At 39.2% G+C, this 20,339-nt stretch overlaps 1 protein-coding gene across 2 annotated transcripts in view; it reads left to right on the forward strand.

The window, feature by feature from the left end:
* The first annotated feature begins 322 nt into the window (after positions 1-322).
* Positions 323-20,339, forward strand: part of LOC104901355 (lecithin-cholesterol acyltransferase-like 4) — a 29,769-nt gene continuing 9,752 nt past the window's right edge. Inside the window, exons 1-6 of one of the 2 annotated variants that reach the window (XM_048634865.2) lie at positions 323-393; positions 495-818; positions 12,321-12,412; positions 16,561-16,679; positions 20,008-20,143; positions 20,232-20,283. In XM_048634865.2, the coding sequence (XP_048490822.1) occupies positions 575-818; positions 12,321-12,412; positions 16,561-16,679; positions 20,008-20,143; positions 20,232-20,283 (643 nt within the window). In that variant the 5' untranslated portion in view covers positions 323-393; positions 495-574. Of the gene's footprint in view, positions 399-494; positions 819-12,320; positions 12,413-16,560; positions 16,680-20,007; positions 20,144-20,231; positions 20,284-20,339 lie in introns of both variants that reach the window. The other variant, XM_010688917.4, reaches the window with a different exon arrangement.

Here is a 20,339-nt window from a genome sequence, read left to right on the forward strand (position 1 = left end):
GTAGTACTCCCTCCGTTTCCAAAAGATCTTCCCACTTTCCGTTTAAGGGTGTTTTCAAAAGATCTTCCCACTTTTGCTTTATTCCTTATTTGGCAAAACAAATTTCCCTATTTACCCTCTCATGTCACTATCATATGGTCCACTATTACATTATTAATTCAATTTTACTCCCTTTCTCTCTCCTACTTTAATCCTTTTTTATTTGTTTATTTATCTTAACCCCTTTCTCTCTCCTACTTTACTCACACCATGCCCCCACACAACTTGATTTTCCTTGGTATATATAAGAACAGTAAGTGAGAAGATCTTTAGGAAACGTAGAGAGTATGATGATAACGAAGCGGCCAGAGTCGGATGACATTGTTTGCGTTTCCCCGACTCAACTCAAAGACCGTAATGTACTCCCTGGATTACTGAATAATTGGATTACTATTATATATTTATGAGGTTGACCTGTGAAATAAGGCTTTATCTCTTTGTTCCTATCATTGCAGATTGCACCCGCTTACCTTTCAAAACCTGAATTCGCACACTTTCGGAAACCTCAAAAACTTGATCAATCCTTCCTACAATCATGGCGGTGTTGCTGGAAGACATAGTACAGGCTTTGGAGATGTGGCTGAAACTTATTAAGAAGCCGCAGGAGCAACTTTTCGTTGACTCTAATCTTGATCCTGTTCTATTGGTCCCTGGAATTGCTGGTTCTATTCTCGACGCTGTTGATCAAAATGGCCATATTGACCGCGTCTGGGTTCGAATTTTCGCTGCTGATTATGTCTTTCGCACCAAACTCTGGTCTCGATTTGACCCTTCTACTGGTAATTTTACTTTTAATATCACTCAATTCGCCAACTCGGTTTCGAATAGAATTAGGTAATACAGAGCAATGTTGGGTTTTTCAATTGAGCTGTGTATTAAATCGTTTGTCAATTACTAAATTTAACTTAATTTTCAAGTTATTGGTATTGATTAGAATTAAAATTTCCGATGCAAAAACTAATTTAATGTATAATACAATCTAGTATGCAGATTGAGATAGTTGGCAGATAGAGGAAAGAAGGGTTTTGATTTAATTGTTTTTCTATTCTTTTCTAGTATGCAAATTTTCATTATTTCTTGTTTTTCAAAGGCCATTGGTGTTCGAATAGACAATGAATTAGAAGAATAAGAGATATTTGGCACTAAAGGAGAGATTAAGCGGGAGATAAGAGTGTTTTGTGATGTATTCTCTGATGAACTTTCTCCTGCTTGCATCTTAGAATAGTAATAGATACAGACTGTAGTTGAATTCATTTGTGCCAAAGAAAGATGAACTTTCTTATGCCTCGATTGAAAGGCTTGATGGATTATATGGTGTTCAATCTATTGAAGACTAAGCTTGGAGCTTATGAATGGTCGGTGATGGTTTTTGGGTTAAAAATTGAACGAAGTGCTAAAGCCATGTTTGGGGAAGTTTGTTGTTGTGCATTTTGATGATGTTCTTGCCTTAGCAAGAGTCTGGGTGTGCACCTTACTCACTTAAGATAAATTTTGGAGACTTTAAGGAACATAAATTTAGGATGTGTTTGGCTGGACGGAAAACATTTATAGTGGATAGTGGTTTTTGATGAAAACCATTTTCTAAAGGAAATTTGAACTCTAGATTGATTTTCCTTTGTTTGGTTGCAAGGAAAGTAACTTTCCTTTCTATTTTTCTTTGTTTGTGTTGTCTATTGTTCGATAGAGTGAGAAAAAGTGTGGCTTCTCTTACTTCACTATGGAATTAGTTATCCACCATTGGAAAATGAAGTTGAACTATTTAAATGTTCAACCCATATTGTCCCCTCCTTGATCCAGTCCAAAACGAACACTGAAAAGTGTAGAAAATAGTTTATCTAGAAAAGACTTTCCTCCCAATCAAACACACCCTTAATGGAAAAAAATGTTATGGCATGGTTCTTTCTGTAAACTTTGTTTTGCTATGTTGTTTCTAATTGATGGCATCAAAGTAAGGTATGTGATCTTGATCCTACTCTCACTAAGTGTTGCGTTCCTTGGTACTGAGAGGATGAGTGAGAATGATTGACATTTGAAAGAAGTGGCACATACGGAATTTTCTCGTGATCTCTAATGAATCCAGACCCTCCACCTATGCTCACATACACACGCCACAAGAAGAAGGGTAAATCAATCCATAACCAAGGATGACATAGGCAAATCATTAGATCAATCTTTCTTAAAACAAATTCAGTGCATGTAATAATTACTGACAGGTAGTGTCATAAGTTGTTAGAGCGAAGGGAATTTGGAGAAAATCAAGATTTGTATATAAAGGGAAGGGGTGAGTAGAAGAAGTGTATCAAAAATATAATTGTTATTTAGTTATTTTATTCTTGGGATAGTCTAAGCTAAGTGGTGACTATCTTAAATTCTTAATACAACTTATCCTTCTAGTTCGTTTTGGCTTGCTTGTATTTGGTGCTCTGGTTGATTGCTTCAACAAGATCATCACACTTCGTATTAGAGCAGTGCACTCAGGCGTGAGTAATGGCACCCCAACATAGAGGCTTGAAAACATGGAAAAGACAGGTAGTAAACCTGGAAAACTCAATCGTTAAGCAGATCACATCATCGGTGATTTTGGCTATGGAAGCTGTTAAGCTTTCCATTGCTGAGCAGATCTTCGAGAAGATGGAGGAAGCAATGAGGAGTAAGGAAGAGTTGGAGGTTGTAAATTACCAATTGGAGCGGAGGATTGATCAGATATGAAAAAATATTGATGGGACGATCTCCGTGATCCGGCGAGATAAGGTGAAATTTCAAGAAGAGATGCGTGTGACACTAGAAGCTTTCCGATCTCAATGCAACCCTAGGGTTGAACAACTGGAGATTGGCTTTAATCATGGTTATTAGGAAATTATCAAGAAAGAAGGGGTGAAAACACAGGAGGATAAGCCATATGGAGTGAGATCAGAGCATGTATTGGGGAATCATGACTATATTTATGTTGATGGGGGATGATAAAGGACAGGGCGTTGGTGGAGGAAGGTATAATGGAAATCGGGAAATTGGCAGTATAAAAAGTTGGAGATGCTGGTTTGGATGGATCTTGAGAGTGATGCGCTATTTCTTTCGATATGGATTGAGTGAGAATAAGAAATTAGAGGCGGCAGTTGTGTTCATGGATGGCGACGCTATCATGTGGTATCAATGGGAGAACAAACGACTACCTATTCGTTTGTGGGCGACTTGAAGCTTATCGTTTTGCGTCGATTCTGGCGTACCCATATTAGATTGCTCTATGAACAGTGGTTAGAAACCAACCAGACAACGTTGGTGGTTGAGTATCGCATGAAATTATTTGAGATGGTAGCTCCTTTTGATAGGATCTCAGTTACAACATGCTAAGACCCAAAGTAAGTACGAATATGTAAGTAATGAACACAGCAAATTAAGAGCTCAGGGATAGGTTGTATTAAGGAAATGACTCAATTACAACCCTTGCATTCGAGAGGCAAGGTCTCTCCTCTACATATAACTTCCTCTAGTAATTTCTGGATACCTCCTGCTGTGAGCTCAGCTCCTATTTATATACACAGCATTACAAAATATCTAAGGCACCTGCCACCTCATACTTTGCCTAACAGAATCTGTTATAACAACCCTCATAGAATAATCCTTCTAATCCTCTCTAGCAATGCCAGCTGTGCTGTGAGTGGAAATGACCCTTGTGCCCTTAGTGAGTTTCCCTCTCCTTCTAGAATAAGTATGAATGATAGGAGGGCGCCTAGCAATACCCCCCTCCCAAAGAAGCACCTTGTCCTCAAGGTGGAAATCAGGAAAACGAGCAGTGAACAACCCAGCATCCTCCCAAGTAGCTTCAAAAGTAGGTAGGTCAGCCCACTTGATAAGGACCTCAGTAGCTGCAGGCTGGTGAGGTGGTTGTCTGACATCCAAGAGAGCCTCTGGCTGGGTATGCAGGACCAAATCAGCAGTGAGTTGAGTAGGAAGAGTAGGTGAAACTGGCACATTGCCCAAAGCCTTTTTCAGCGGAGAGACATGAAAGACTGGGTGCAGTTTGGCACCTGGAGGCAGAAGGAGTTGATAAGCCACCTGACCAATCCTCTTGAGCACCGGAAAAGGCCCATAAAACCTGGGGGCAAGTTTTTCATTTCTTGTCTTAGCCAAAGAGTGATGTCTGTAAGGCTGGAGCTTCAGATAGACCAGCTCATCCGGTTCAAATTGGACAGCTCTTCTCTTCTTGTCTTCTTGTTGCTTCATACTATTCTGAGCTTTAAGGAGATGAAATTTTAATTCATCCAAGATTGCGTCTCTGTCCAGCAGCTGCTCTTCCAAAGATGAAACAGCTGTACTGCCTTGTTCAAACCGGATCAGTGGGGGAGGGTCCCTTCCATAAACCACTTTGTAGGGAGTGTAATGAGTGGAGGCATGAGTTGAGGTATTATACCAATACTCAGCCCATGGTAACCAAGTGGCCCAACTCTTAGGCTTGCCATTACAAAAGCATCTGAGGTAAGCTTCGAGGGATTTGTTAACCACTTCCGTCTGGCCATCAGATTGCGGGTGTACGCAGTGCTTCTATGCAAGGATGTGCCTTGTAGTTTAAAGAGTTCCTTCCAAAAAAGGCTCATGAAAACTTTATCTCTGTCCGAGACTATAGTAGCGGGGAAGCCATGTAATTTAACCACTTCCCTAATGAAGACAGCAGCCACGGATGCGGCATTAAAGGGATGTTTGAGAAGTATGAAATGTCCATACTTGGACAATCTATCCACCACAACTAGGATAGTGTCCCACCCTTGAGACTTGGGTAGCCCCTCCACGAAATCCATGGATATGTCCTCCCAAATTTGTTGAGGAATGGGAAGAGGTTGAAGGAGACCCGCTGGCTTTAATGTGGAGGTTTTGTATTGCTGACAAACTTGACAGTGTTGCACAAAGGTCGCCACATCTTTTTTCATACCCCTCCAGTACCATTCACCTGCTAGCCTCTGGTATGTTTTAAAAATGCCTGAATGACCCCCCAAAGGTGAGGAGTGATACTCCTCCAGTAGGATAGCAGTGATTGAGGAGTTCCTAGGAAGGACTATCCTTCCCTTATACTTGAGCAGCTGGTGTTCCACAGTAAACCCAGGTAGAGGAGGTTTGCCAGCTGCCACTTCAGACTTAAGTTGCTGTAATTCCGGGTCCTGGTGGATAGCTTGAGAGAGCAATTCCCAGTGGGGTGAATGAGAGGAAGTGAGAGAGTGGCATTCTATCACTGAGTGCTGCCTCCTAGAGAGGGCATCCGCAACTTTATTGTGGCTGCCAGGCTTGTATTTGATGTCAAAATCAAATCCAAGTAATTTCCCCACCCATTTTTGATATGCAGGACCAATTTCCCTTTGGTTAAGCAAATGCCGGAGACTTTGCTGATCAGAATGTATTGTGAAGTGCCTTCCCAGTAAGAAATGCTTCCATTTTTGTACTGCCAAAACCACGGCCATGAGCTCCTTTTCATAAATGCACTTGGCTCGAGCTCTCTCTCCCAATGTCTTGCTGAAATAAGCAATAGGGTGGCCCTGTTGGAGCAAAACAGCCCCTAAACCAAATCCAGATGCGTCAGCCTCAATGATGAAGGGTAGGTTGAAATTTGGCATCTGGAGTACAGGGGCACTAGTGAGAGCTTGTTTCAACTTGTCAAAAGCCTGTGTTGCTGCAGGAGTCCATCCATAAGAATCCTTTTTTAATTGGTCTGTGAGTGGCTGTGCAATGGAGGCATAACCTCGAACAAATCTTCGGTAGTATCCTGTGAGGCCCAAAAAGCCTCTGAGGTCCCGTAATGAAGAAGGAATAGGCCACTCCAACATAGCTTGGACCTTGGAAGGGTCCATGGCTACTCCCTTTTCTGATATTATATGCCCCAAGTAAGCTACCTCGCCTTTGCCGAACTCACATTTTTTTAAATTGGCAAACAAGTGGTTAGCTGCCAACAGTCCCAGAACAATATCCAAGTGATGCACATGTTGCTCCATATTTGCACTATAAACTAAGATGTCATAAAAAAAGACCAGGACAAACTTTCTCAAATAAGGTTTAAAAACCGCATTCATAAGAGCTTGAAAGGTTGCTGGTGCATTAGTGAGCCCAAACGGCATCACTAAAAACTCATAGTGTCCCTCATGAGTTCTAAAAGCCGTTTTATGCACATCACTAGGCTTCATTTTAATTTGATGATACCCCGATTTTAAATCTAACTTCGAGAAGATGCAAGCCCCATGCAACTCATCAAGTAGTTCATCAATCACGGGAATTGGGTATTTATCGGGTACGGTCACATTGTTAAGAGCTCTATAATCAACACAAAATCTCCAAGAACCATCTTTCTTTTTCACAAGTAAAATCGGACTAGAGAAAGCACTATGGGAGGGTTGTATGATGCCAGCAGCTAACATATCATGAATGAGTTGTTCAATTTCATCTTTTTGTGACTGAGGATATCTATATGGCCTGACACTTACTGGATTCGTGCCATGTTTCAGGTTAATAGCATGCTCATGTCCTCTATTTGGGGGTAAACCAAGGGGCATGTTGAATACCTGGTTATAGCTGGACAACAGGGGCTGTAGGCTTGCTGGCACATCATGGGATGCTGATTCCTTGGTGGTTGCTACTTGGTTAAATTCCACCCAATATCCACTGCCTGCCTTCTTTCTTCAGGGTGCGAAACATTGCTTTAAGGGAAACTCCAGACCTGCTCAGAGCAGGATTACCCTGTAACGTGATGGTGTGACTGCCATCTTTGTATTGAAGCGTCTGTGTCCTCCAGTTGGTCACCATCGTGCCCAACTTTTCCAGCCACTGTATGCCCAATATGACATCTGAATTACCCAAATGCAGGGGTAGATAATCTTCACATACCAAGGTGCCTTGTATAACCAAGGGTACTCCCTTACATTCTCCCCTGCCTTGGACTTCCGCTCCAGTTCCTAGTGACACCCCAAAAGGTTGTGTGGATGTGACCGGAATTTGCAAGCGTTTTACTGTGTTTAACGATATAAAATTATGGGTGGCCCCCGGATCCACCATCACAACCACTTTGTGCCCGTGTATGGCCCCCTCCATTTTCATGGTTCTTGGGCTCGAGATACCCATAACAGAATTCAAGGAAATCTCGGGAGGTGTTGGATCCGGTTGCGGGTTATCAGGTGGGTCCGAATGCACGTTATCCTCCAAGTACCCATATTCTATCTCGTCTTCCTCATGGCCCAGCAAAATACTTAGCTCCTTATTTTTGCAACGATGTCCAGCAACCCATTTATCATCACAACGGAAACACAACCCGTTTGCCCGTTTGAACTGGAGCTCTTTCTCGCTCAATCTTCTTATTTCTCCGAAGGGTTTAGCAATGGGTAGGTGAGTTTTTGGTTTGTTGTGGGAGGTGAGGCTGTTAGGTGAATTTATGGAAGGACTCGAATATTGTGACTGGGCTGGCGAAGTACCCTGGTTATGGTAAGGGAGAGCAGGTGGGTGGTAAGAATAAGTGGGTTTGGCTGAGTTTGTGGCTGGGTTAAATGAGTGAAGTGGGCCTGGCTTAGATTCCCACCTCTTTTTGGGCCGGTGGTTTAATTTCTCTTCTATTTGGATGGCAAGCTCCATGGCATGATCTAAAGATCTGGGCCCCATAATTCTGACCTCATTTTTAATTTCCTCCTTAAGCTTACTCACAAACTGGGCCTGGGCTATTGATTCTGGGATTCCTTCCAATGGGGCCAGAAGTTCTATGAACCTTCTTCTATATTCCAGTACTCCTCCATCTTGTTCATGACTCAGCCACTGCTCCTGTAAGGATCCCAGTGCTGTTTCCCTGAAACGCCGGAGCAGCATCCATTTCATATCCGGCCACCGGGAGATTGGCGTTCTACGATTCTCCCATTGATACCATAGCAAGGCATCACCATCTAACGAAACCACAGCAGCCTCTATTTTCTCCTCCTCAGTCAACCGGTAAAACTGAAAGAAACGTTCGGCCCTCAAAATCCAACCGTCGGGGTTGTTACCGGTGAAAACAGGTAAGTCTAGTTTCTTGGCTCGCCAATTTCCTCCTCCCCGAAATCCACCGCCAAATCCATCCCCATCATCCTCGCCGACGTCATTCCTTTCACCTCCATCTCTGATTTCTCTTGCTCCGAGAATTCCTCCGCCACCACCGCTTCTCTCCCGAGCCTTCGCTACCTCCTCTCCGAGTTGTTGAGTAGCCTTCTCGAGGCTAGTGGCGATCTGGGCTGCCAGCGACTCCTGCAGAGTCCCGATGGCCTTTTCTACTGCCGTTGCAACCTCCGAAGATAAAGAAGCCCTTAGGTCAGCAATACCCTGTTCGAGTTGGTCTATCCGTTGAGTGTTCGACGGCAGCACCATTCTCTCCGGTCAGAATCTGTTGCTCTGATACCACAAATGCTAAGACCCAAAGTAAGTACGAATATGTAAGTAATGAACACAGCAAATTAAGAGCTCAGGGATAGGTTGTATTAAGGAAATGACTCAATTACAACCCTTGCATTCGAGAGGCAAGGTCTCTCCTCTACATATAACTTCCTCTAGTAATTTCTGGATACCTCCTGCTGTGAGCTCAGCTCCTATTTATATACACAGCATTACAAAATATCTAAGGCACCTGCCACCTCATACTTTGCCTAACAGAATCTGTTATAACAACCCTCATAGAATAATCCTTCTAATCCTCTCTAGCAATGCCAGCTGTGCTGTGAGTGGAAATGACCCTTGTGCCCTTAGTGAGTTTCCCTCTCCTTCTAGAATAAGTATGAATGATAGGAGGGCGCCTAGCACAACACTCATGGGGAAATCTGTAAATGGGTTGAATGAGGATCTGAAGGGAGAATTAAGGCTACTCAACCAAATAAGCCTGAGTAGGCCATGGAGATGGCGGGCTGGTTGGAGGAACGTAATAGGGTTTGTGGATCCAAAAGGCCCAATGTGGTCTAGCAAGGTCTAAATATAACTTATAACAGCTATAGGGTCTAGCAGCCTACCAACCCATCAATTAGAAACTAGACTTCCACTCGTAGCGAGTCACATAGATCGATTTCCTCAGCCAGGTCCGTCGGTGGCTCCACCAGAAATTTCGGGAAGTTCGCTGGTTGTCGGCGAAAGAATTGCAGGAGCGACTCCGAAAGGTTTGTATTTCAAATGTGATGAGAAGTGGACGGTAGGGTAACGTTGGTGTAATCGTTCTTTTAGTGGCGGGAGAAGAAGAGTTCTAACCCGATTTGGAGTTTGGTGGTAGCGAGCCTCATATCTCATCCAGCGAGGAACTTATGAGTTATCTCTAATTTATGTTATCGCTTTATCTAGCCCAAAAACTATGAAACTTGTGCGTCAAATTGGAGAACATATGGTGGTGGTTATGATTGACCTTGGGCCACTCATAATTTTGTGTTCTTAGAGCCATTGAGGAATTTGGGGATACCAGTGAGTGGGCCAAGTGGATTCGGTGTTTCATTGGGTAATGGTAAAGCTTTCATGGTTCTAGTGTTTGTGAGTGGGTAGTGTTGGAATTGGAGGGAGGAATCACAGTGGTGGAAGATTTTCATCCTTTGGGCTTGGGAACTCGGACATTATTTTGAGGATACAATGGTTGGAAAAATTAGGGTTGGTTGTGACGAGTTGGAAGACTCAGGAAATGCAATTTGAAGTGAATGGGAGAGTAGTAAAATTGGTGGGAGATCCTATGTTGGCTCGTTCTCAAATTTCCTTTAAAAGCCATAATTACGAAGGAGGGGGAAGTTTGTGGTTAGAGTTGAACCAAATGGAAGAGAAAGAGGCACATGGTTAGTGCCAGAATTTTTACTAGGAGGTTTTGGATCGTTCTTCGGGTGTTTTTGAAGCTCGAATTGGATTACCTCCCCAACGTTGCTATGAGCATTCTATCACACTAAAGAGGGCAGCAACCCAATGATCGTACATCCCTACCACTACCCTCAGTTTCTAAATGACGAAATTGAGCGTCTTATCAAAGAGATGCTGTACTAGCCCATTTTCATGTTCGGTCTTGTTAGTGAAGAAAAAAGACGGATAATGCAGTTTTGTGGTGTTGAATACTGAGCTCTCAATAAAGAGACCGTCGCCGGTGAGTACCCCATTTCGGTGATAGACGAGCTATTAGATGAACTTCATGTACTTCTCCAAACTTGACCTTAAGGCGAGATACCATCAAATTCTCGTTTGCCCTAAAGGTACTCGTAAAATGGCATCCCGAACTCATAAAGGGAACTATAAGTTTTTAGTCTTAAACAACCATTTGTTTTTTTTTTATCATTATAACTCTTTATTCTATGAATCCATTATAAAAATAAAATAAATCATTCTTTTTATTCTATGAATCCATTAAAACAAAAAAGGCCTGGCGAGGTACTGATCATGGAATAAAAAAAGACCCTTTCGGGTGACGAAGACCTTTTGGACCAATGCCGCGACACCGTTTCAATCTTTGATGAATGAGGTTTTTTGGCCGTACTTGAGGAGGTTCGTATTGGTATTCATTGATGATATCCTCGTCTATAGTAAGACGGAGGGGGAGCATGTTCGACATTTGCAGGTGGGCTTACAAACCTTATCAGATCACAATTTGTTTGCAAACGTGGAGAAGTCCGAGTTTGGACAGCAGAAGGTGCGTACTTGGGCATATTTAGTTATTTTTTCTTGGGAGAGTAAGGCTCAGTGGTAACTATCTTAATACAGCTTATCCTTCTAGCTCGATAACTCGATTTGGCTTGCTTGTATCTGCTGCTGTGGTGGATTGCTTGAGCAGGATCATCACATGACCGCTCATCTACTTTTGCTGCATAGGTTTCTCACTTTCTCCATTTCGGATGGTGTAGGTGCAAATCACTATTTGCTATTGATCTAATTTCTTTGCTAGAAGAGGCAATTGCTAGTGTTGATGCTCAAAAGAAGATAGAAATCATAACAATTGATGGAAGAATCAAGAACGTCATGTAGCTTACAGTTTTAGATCTCATGCTTTGTGATTGTTTAGCGACTTTTTAATTGAGTGAATCCTCATATCCATGCAGACATTCTGTAGCTGGTGAAATTTTTGGTTTTTTTTTTTTTCAGTCGGGCAGCTAAGATTTTTGTTGTTCTAAAGCATATAGGAGTAAGAGAATAAGTTTTGGTAGATTGAGGAGTCTTCCTGAATTATAGAGATGAGAGCTCCATATAAGCCATTATATTTTTCGATCTATGCAGATTATGTCCAGATAATAAGTGAAGCTATTTCCTTTTTTAAACTAATTTTTTTTTAAGGTTTTGTTATCCTCAACTTATTAGAATAAGTTTCAACAAGATGAGTTAAGTTCACCAAAAATAAGTTAAATAAGTTAGGTTAAGCAAAAATAAGTTCAAGAATTGACCATAAAGAAATTGTACTTAGACAAAAATAAATTTCAGCAAACAAGTTTAAGTTCAACAAAGATAAGTTAAGTTGAGTAAAACTAAGTTAAGTTGAGCAAAAATAAGTAGTTAAGCAAAAATAAGCTCAGGAATTATGGTACATGCTCCCAATTTTGTTCTCGTCTATATTAGGCTAAAGAAGTAATCCCTTTGTATTTCTTTAGTTTACTCACTTGCACTCTTGACACTATTCACAATTAGAGAGAATCTTCTAAATTCTTCTTAATATTTGAGAAAAAATTATAGTATGTGGGGTCTTGTTTGATTCATCTTAATGAGTACTTTATTACTATTCAATAATTACGGTTTTTGCTAATATGTAATGAAAGGTATTTAAGGTCAAAGACGTGCATTGGCGAACGCGCACCGTACAGTCAAAACATGCAAACTAAAAAAATTCAGCGGGAGTAAAATCTAAACCATCCAAAAGTTTTAGAGAAATAACTTAAACGAGAGTTTGGGCAGCTTGTATATTAATAGATTGGTGGGTCGGGGGATGAGTTTTGGTGAAAGATGTGCAAGCTCTCTCTTATCAATTTTGTGAATTTCGTTTTTATACTGTGCCCTTTTTCTTACCTTCCCAGTTCTGGTTGACTTTCATTTAGCAGAGTTCGAGAGGTACAAATATGAAAGAGAGGTTTTATCTTTTCCATAACTAACTTAAAAAAAACACATGGAAAAGGTTATTTCTCTGTTACTTCATTTTGTGCGGAAGATCCTGTCCTCAATGGCCATTAGCATATAAACGCATTTCTAAATTTTGTTCTGCTAGTAATCTTTACTTTGTTAAGTATGCCTCATGTTTTATTTCTTGATTTTTGCAACTCTCTATTGTCAGATCATTATTGTATTTTTCTCTTTTGATGTAGGTAAAACGGTATCTTTGGATTCTAATACGAACATTGTAGTGCCTGAAGATCGATATGGACTGTATGCAATTGACGTCCTTGACCCCGACCTGGTACATGATGTCTCTCTTTGGGGATCTACTTTGATCTAAACAGTAGAAGACCATTTTTATATTCGCTGATGCAGAGATGCCTTTGTCTTTATTTGATGTTTGTACTTCTGTGGATAAAATATGATCTTGATATGCAATTTTAAAAGACTCCCTCATAATCTGATTCCAGAAGTTTAATTCCTATGCATATTGTAGCATACGGCAGCTAAATTTTGAATTATCTTTCACTTAGGGCTATTTTTGTGCATGGATTTTGTGAAGTGGGAAGGAGCTAGTATCGACCATCTTATATTTTTACCCTATACCCATGAAAGACAGGTTTTTGAGAAACAAAAAACCTAATTCTTCGATCCCAAAAGTTTAGCACAAGAATGAGCTTCACAAGACTTTTGAAACTTTTCCACGTGCAGTAACGATGTTTTTAGACGTACCTCCATGTGAAATACTCTAAGTAATATATATTGCGCATTTCCTTTTATTGATTGTCCTAGATTGCTTAATTACACTCTTAGCTATTCAAGTAGAATCTTTTTTCTTTTCTGTCTCTCCAACCCCACATTTTCTCTTACTTTCTTCTCACTCTAACTACTATTCTTAAACTCGGTGCTATTTAGGAGTGCACAGAATTGTATGAGATGGAAGGAGTAATACTCTAACAAAACACAGTCACTGGCCGATGACCCTGCATTTAATGATTACCTTTCTTTTCTTCGCACTCTTGATTTACAGGCTATCTCATCAAAATAAATGACAGTTTGTCTTGTTGAAAACTGGTCGTCTTCATTTTGCGAGATTGTGTAGCCATGATGACATGTGGCAAGTGTTTAGATGTTTTGATTGTGCGGTGGACTTTATTTTAGGATAATTGGCCAGCAGTTGAATGTGTAAGTAGGCGACTGCTCTGCCGAATGAGGGTTTTTGATTTAGATTAAAGACTTCAATTCAAATAAATAAATGAGAGCCAAATTATGTTGATACTTCTCTTTTGATGAATTGCTTCTGATAGAAAGTTTTTGCACTAAGATGATGTTTCTGTTTGTCCCCAGCAGGGTTAAAGTGGGCATTCACAGGTTTAAGTTATACATAATGCTGTAGGTTTTAGTTACTATGTTTTTTAAAAGCGCTTTTGAGACACGCTTAGGCGTGAGGACTGGTGCAGGAGGGGTGATGGTTTTGTTGCATATGGAACACCCGTCCCTCCAGGCAAGGTGCCCTGAACATAGTGATGTGAGGAGGGAGATGGAAGGAATGGGTTTAGAAAAACTAAAATTTCTCCAACTTGAATCTTTCCCGTACTTTAGTTTCCTATTTCAAGCGAGAGCCCTTGATAAATTGCGTGTCTGCGACATCTTCTTCCTCCAGGCATCTCCAGTAACTCGGTAAGATTAGCTGAGTTGCTGCTTCTCTCTCTTCACATTCTAAGTTTGATAGTGTTTTCTCACTTTAGGTTGTGGCTTTGTAAAGCTAGAAGGCAGGATTGCACTGTCTTCTAGTGCTGCCTATTGAAGTTGATCCGCATTGCTATTTGCTAGCCAAAGCTTAGCTCCTTGTAACCTTTACTCAGCTACAGCTCCCGAAGGGTTGAGTTTAAGGTCCTATGGCTTCACTCACCTGAGGTTTGAACTCAAAGATATATTTGTCTTTGTTCCTTAAGGCAACTCCAGTGTTCTTGAAATGAGTTGCCAGCTCAAAACAAGGAAACTTAGAACTCTAAAAAATTTCCTAGTCACACGTAGGAAATAAAGTAGTGCACCAGCTAAGGAAACAAGATATTTAATCCCATACCAGCTAAGACTTTCATGAACACATATAAACATTGCTTAACTCCACTACTACCCAATTGAACATTCAAGTAGTCAATTGAACTTGTCCAAGAATATGGATGAAAAGCTGCTGCTACTTAGTTGTTTAAATTTGAACATCCCATTTTTCAAGTCAGAGTAATGTTCCAACTTCCAACCCATATTTCACGTGAAACCTAATAAAAGAATATTTCTTATCAAAAATCTGAACTGAGGACCAAGTCACTGCTCCAATTTGGTGCGGTCAAATTCTTAAATTCTCACACATAAAGGTGTCTGTGGCCTGGATGAGATTTGACCAGCTTGCTAGTTGAGCACACATCGCCAACTGCTCTTGTTTGTTGTGTGCCATGTAAATAACAACTTCATGCAACAAATAAGTTCCCATGCTGTTACCCATATCATATGCCAGTTGATACATTGATTAATATGAATTGTTAGATAACCACCTTTTATTTTATGGAAAATATAAGCATATTGCTTGCTTTCCATACCGACGTGGGAGAATTACTAGTTTGCATCGGTTCATTTTTGATTTAGCTCATCTAACTTGTTACTTTCTTAATTTGGTGTTATTTTAGGCTCTAAACTATATGTGTGTGCGCGTACTAAATTATTTATATACTCCCTCCGTTTCTTTTTAATCTACACATTTTCCTTTTTAGTTTGCTTCTTTCTAAATCTATACACTGTTGTTTTTTCTATTCTTGGTAACATGTCCCATTTACTTTTTCCTCTTTTTCCACCCATGTCATCCACTTTTTAATATTTTAACCCACTTTTTAGTTTCTCTCCCTCACTTCGTAGTTTCTCTCTAATACTTTTTTGGACTTCCTACTTGGTTATCCCCCAATGTGAAGTGAGTAAACTAAAAAGAAACGGATGGAGTATTAATTAAAAGTTGAAATTTGGATTTAAGATTTTTGTAGTGCATTATAGAATTTTGCTATGGAATTACTGATCTAAGACGAACTAATATAATTAGAGAAGAGTGTAGGATTGTATTGGTAGCTTCAAGTTCAAGGCACCATACAAAACTTCTACACATTCGCATGAAACAATGAGATAAACGAATTTGCATGACGTTTTCTTTTTTACCCTTCCCCTAATTATTTCTCCATCTGTCGCGTACAATATGCTTCATATAGGTCTGCCACAAGTTCTATTATATTGTTAGTGGAGATGGTGACAAATTGGAATGATGCAACCACATGAAAGTTATATGGAAGTAAAAGTAATGTGACCACATGTAGTTTATGTTAGAAGTAAAGTAACAGCCCCCTGACCACAAAAGAAATCGAGCATTCTTAGGAAATCCCCGAAAGGAAAATGGTGCCTACTATAAGGGATGGAGGGACTACATTATGAGGACTACCCCTCTACTTTTGTGGCACTCACTATCTGCCTTCTATGCCTCCTCAATTTTTCTGTTAAGCCTTGGGATTTTTTCTTTTTTGCCTGCCCTCTCATGCGTGAGCTTGATTGTAAGCCTGACGAAATGCATTATAATTTGATTTGTGGGTTGACCCATATTTCTTTTGCAGAGAACAACTTGTTTTTTTAACTTTCTAACCATTGTGGGACATTTGTAAACTTTTCTACATAAGAATATGCTATTATTATTTTTTTCACTGTGTTCACTAGCTCTTCGAGTAAAATTAATGTCTTTAGTTTGAGCTCAATTCGAGACTACTCCGGGTTAAATCGTTGTTAATGTTGTAATTGCTGTATCAATTGTGCATCATGGAAGTGTAGGTATACTCTATGTTCAAATATATGTGTATTTGACCATACTGTGATCTTGTATTTAGGTCACGATTGATATTATATTGGTCATATCAGGCATATATCTTCTTTATGTTGACTGTATCTAATAATACTCCCTCTGGTTTTATTAGTTTACCCACTTTACCTTTTGGGTTGTCCCTTGTTAGTTTACCCACTTACACTTTTTTTTTTTGGAATGTCCCACCAATTGGTTATTATTATCTTTACCTTCTCACTCTAGTTTTCTTGGCCCACAACATTAATTTCAATACAATATGTCCATAAATTAATAGTTTCTCTTTCCTTCTATGATCCACATACCTACTTCTCCTAAAACTGTGTCCATAAAAGTGGGTAAACTAATAAAAACCACAGAGAGTATTTAACAAAATCTTACAGTGGAAGAATTTCTGTTTGGTAAGTTAAAATATGAATGTATTGGCTGATATGTCGCATATTGGCTGAAATTTAAAACCATGACTTCGCTGCATTTATGCAGAGTTTTCTTTTTCTTCAGCTGCATACCCCATGATACAGTAAAGAATGGTAATTTTACAAGTCTTTATATTTGGCATGCAGATCCTTGGAAGGGAAGGTGTGTATTATTTTCATGAAATGATAACAGAAATGATCAAGTGGGGGTTTGAAGAGGGGAAAACACTGTTTGGCTTTGGCTATGATTTTCGGCAAAGTAATAGGTATATTTTATGCTCTACTGCAGTCTGCCTGTTCTTTTGTTTTCATTGTCTATATTGTAGTATTCTGATCTACATAGGTGTCTTATTCTTGAGTGGATAAGTTGGTGTGTGACTCTAGTTACTGTCTAAATTCTATTTTGACAGATGTGTCTCTGTCAACCATGACGTCTCTTGTTCTTTATTATTTTTGCTTATGATTTAGTTGAGTCATGATCAACTTAATCTAATAGTACAGGTTGGTGAATCCTTGTGCCATAAGAAAACGGGAAATAGTCATATAGATTCTAGAAAACAGAATAATCACCTTGATCAGTGTACAAGCATATGGACCCTTCCCTAGAGTTAGTTGCATAACTGGTTGAGTTAGCTAATCGCTCTTGTTTCTAAGGTGATTAGTCATCAGGTCGTGTCATCTACATTTTTTATTTTTTTTGATATTTTAGTACAATCTGCTCTTTAGTGTAATGCTTTGCTGTCAACAATCTTGCTCGTGAGCAAGACAATTGTCCTTAAGATAGCACAAACTGTTGTTAGGACCAATATTTTTCTGATCTGTAAATATAGTAGTAAAATACCTGTTCCATAAAGTTGAGACTGTAGTAATACGAAATTAAGTAAGGTGTTAAGAGTTAAGAATAACATGGAGAAGGTCCTTTTGGGGGTTGCTTTGTTTCTTGTTGTGTTCTTTTTATTTATTTATTTTTTCACATGAAATTCTTGTTATCTCTGGTTGGACTGGAATGCGCTAATATTCGTTGAGTGTTCTATATTATCAAATTTTCTATGTGGGCTATTTTAGTTCCTGGCTTGCTTGTGGGGTATGATTGTAGTCGGTTGTTAATTGGCGATAAAATTGAACGTGGCTTGAAGGGGCTTTTGATGTAAATTATTGCCCACTTCACTTACGTTGTGAAACAAACATAACTTAATGAAGAATAGTGTTTGGGATAGATATGAATACAAGCTAAAAGAACCACTCTTAAAGCAAAGTATTCGGGTTTTAGTTAAGGAAGTGAATCACTCTGAACCTAATCTAAAAGGGGTTTTAATTAACAAAATAAGCGAATCACTCCCAAATCTTGTTAATTGGATTGAATTGTTGTAGTTTTACTTTACCTCCCAAGATATTTGTGCAAGCTAGAATGAAAACACCGAGTTTTTAGTCTTTAAACACAACGGTTTATAACAATGTTTTTCAACTTCAAAATATGCCTTTCATTGATAATCAAGCTTATATATATATATATATATATATATATATATATATATATATATATATATATATTATATATATATATATATATATATATAGTACACGAGTTAAAAGACTTAATGCATCAGCAACTAAGGCCTTGTTTGGTTGTATATAGGAAGTCATACTTCCTAGGAAGTTATTTTTTCCATGTATTTGAAATTCCTAGGAAGTGTAAAATTGTGTTTGGTTGATAATGGGAAGTGGAACTTCCTATGGGAAGCTCTACTTACCTAGGAGGACTAGGTAAGTAACTTCCTCCATTTTGGAGGAAGTAGAACTTCCTAGGAAGTGCAAATTCCTATGGTTTTGCCAACCAAACAACTTCATATACTTCTACTTCTTAGGAATTTGCACTTCCCATGATTTGTTTTGTCAACCAAACAAGGCCTAAGTCTTACACACTAAGGAAATAAACAAAGCAAAGAAAATACAGAATATCTCCTAAAAACCGGCTAAAATCAGCACACCTCCTACTTTCTGCTTCCACCTCTTTATTGGACGAAATATTAAAGAAGGGAACCTATAGGGACCTTTCCTATACATGAAGAAATCTCCAACCAAGACAAGAAATCATTGAAATACTGCAAAAATCGTCCTCCCCAGATCCGAAAGAAAAGGACCTGCAAACTCGCCTGTGCTGGCGTCGTTGGTGCTAGGCAAATGGGAAGCTTTCCTAGCTAGGATGGAAAGCTTGGAATTGGCTCAAATTCAGCAAGTTAAGTACCTCTATTACTAAGCTGGGAGCTTAATACACCTTGCTTTACACGTCCCAAAATACTTCCATACTAAGCTGAATACAACCGGTTTTACAAAACCGTAAAGTACAAAAACTGTTTTAAGAGCTAGGTAACTAATGAACATAATTAGTGAAAGTATTAAAGTAAAGCATGTTTAGGACTTAATTAACACTAATTAACATTAAGCATCTCGAGCAACCACCTCACTAACACCCATGGGAAGCTGCTTGCTTTGACTCACTTAGCTTCTCTCCTTCATTGCTTAATACGAGCACACTAGCACTAATCTTTAGGCCATGGATCTCTCCCTTGTTGAGATTAAGATTAGTACTTAGCAACACCTTGTGATGAATTGACATCTTTAGGACAGATTAAAGAATAATATTATGGACTTAAATGGAACTTAATTAATAATTTTCTGAAAAAGAGTAAAATAGAGATAGTGTTTACAAGCTTTCGAGAGGCTTGCTCTCTCCCAAAAGAACTCTTAAAAGTTCACCCAAAATACTACTCAATATTCAACATGATTTCTCTCTCCCTATTCCATTCTACTTATAGAGATATTTTCCCCTAACTACCGAGCTTATTCTACAAGCTATTACTAAAACTAACTAATTTTGCAATACCAAAAATACCCCGCTCCCTAGGTTGATTCATTACACACCTCTTGATTTGCATCTGATTTCACATCAGGCTTTTGCAATGATTTTCGTCAAGGACTTTTGCTATGCTTATTTGCTACTCCATCTCTAATAAACTTCAAATCTACCTTTTTGCGATGTGCCACAAATAAACTTCACATTTCTATATCAAGTAAATTTGAAGTTTTCTTTATCACTTTTCTTTTGTTCTCTTTCTGTTCTGCCACTCCTTTCTCTCTCTCCATCCCCGCACTTTGTATTATTGTTTCGACTTGTTTTCAATCCGTCATCTTTAATGCAAAAGCTAAACAAGGGGCAGTAATAAGAGCTGCCACCCTTACTGACTCAGAAGGCATTTTTAGCGTTTGGGATTGTGCTCATGCTAAAATCTTCTAGAGAAAAAAGAATGGGAAACTGTGCTTGAGCCTTTGTAGTTTGTACTCTTGTGACTTCTAGAAACAGTGATTGAAAAGGTTATGTTATTTTTTGTGGGATTGTTTTGATATGTTGATAAGTTTGATCAATGTTAATGTTATGTTTCTAGGTTGATAAGTTGGTTATGTTGCAAGAGTGATGCAGTTGAATACTATGCATGAATTTTTTTTTCTCTGAAACTTTATCTGTTCTTATTTAATGTCTGATAAGATCTTTTTTTCTCTTTCCTTCTGGTTCACTTTCCACTCGTACAACCTCAGATTGCAGGAAACAATGGAGCGTTTTGCTGCAAAGTTGGAGTCAATTTACACTGCATCAGGCGGAAAAAGAATAAACATAATTAGCCATTCTATGGGTGGCATTCTTGTTAAATGTTTCATGTCCCTGCATGGCGATGTGAGCACTCTTGCTTTCTCTGGTTTAATTGCTAATACAATGTTGTTGTGTAGTTAATTGAAGAGGCATGTTCTGTAAATTCATGTAGGTGTTTGAGAAGTATGTGAAGAATTGGATAGCAATTGCTGCTCCATTTCAAGGCAAGTGTTCCTGGCCCGTGATTTGGCTTGCTTATGATCCAAATTCTTTATATAAT

Source organism: Beta vulgaris, chromosome 8 (genome assembly GCF_026745355.1).
Source record: "Beta vulgaris subsp. vulgaris cultivar EL10 chromosome 8, EL10.2, whole genome shotgun sequence".
In the NCBI taxonomy this organism is placed as follows: domain Eukaryota; kingdom Viridiplantae; phylum Streptophyta; class Magnoliopsida; order Caryophyllales; family Amaranthaceae; genus Beta; species Beta vulgaris.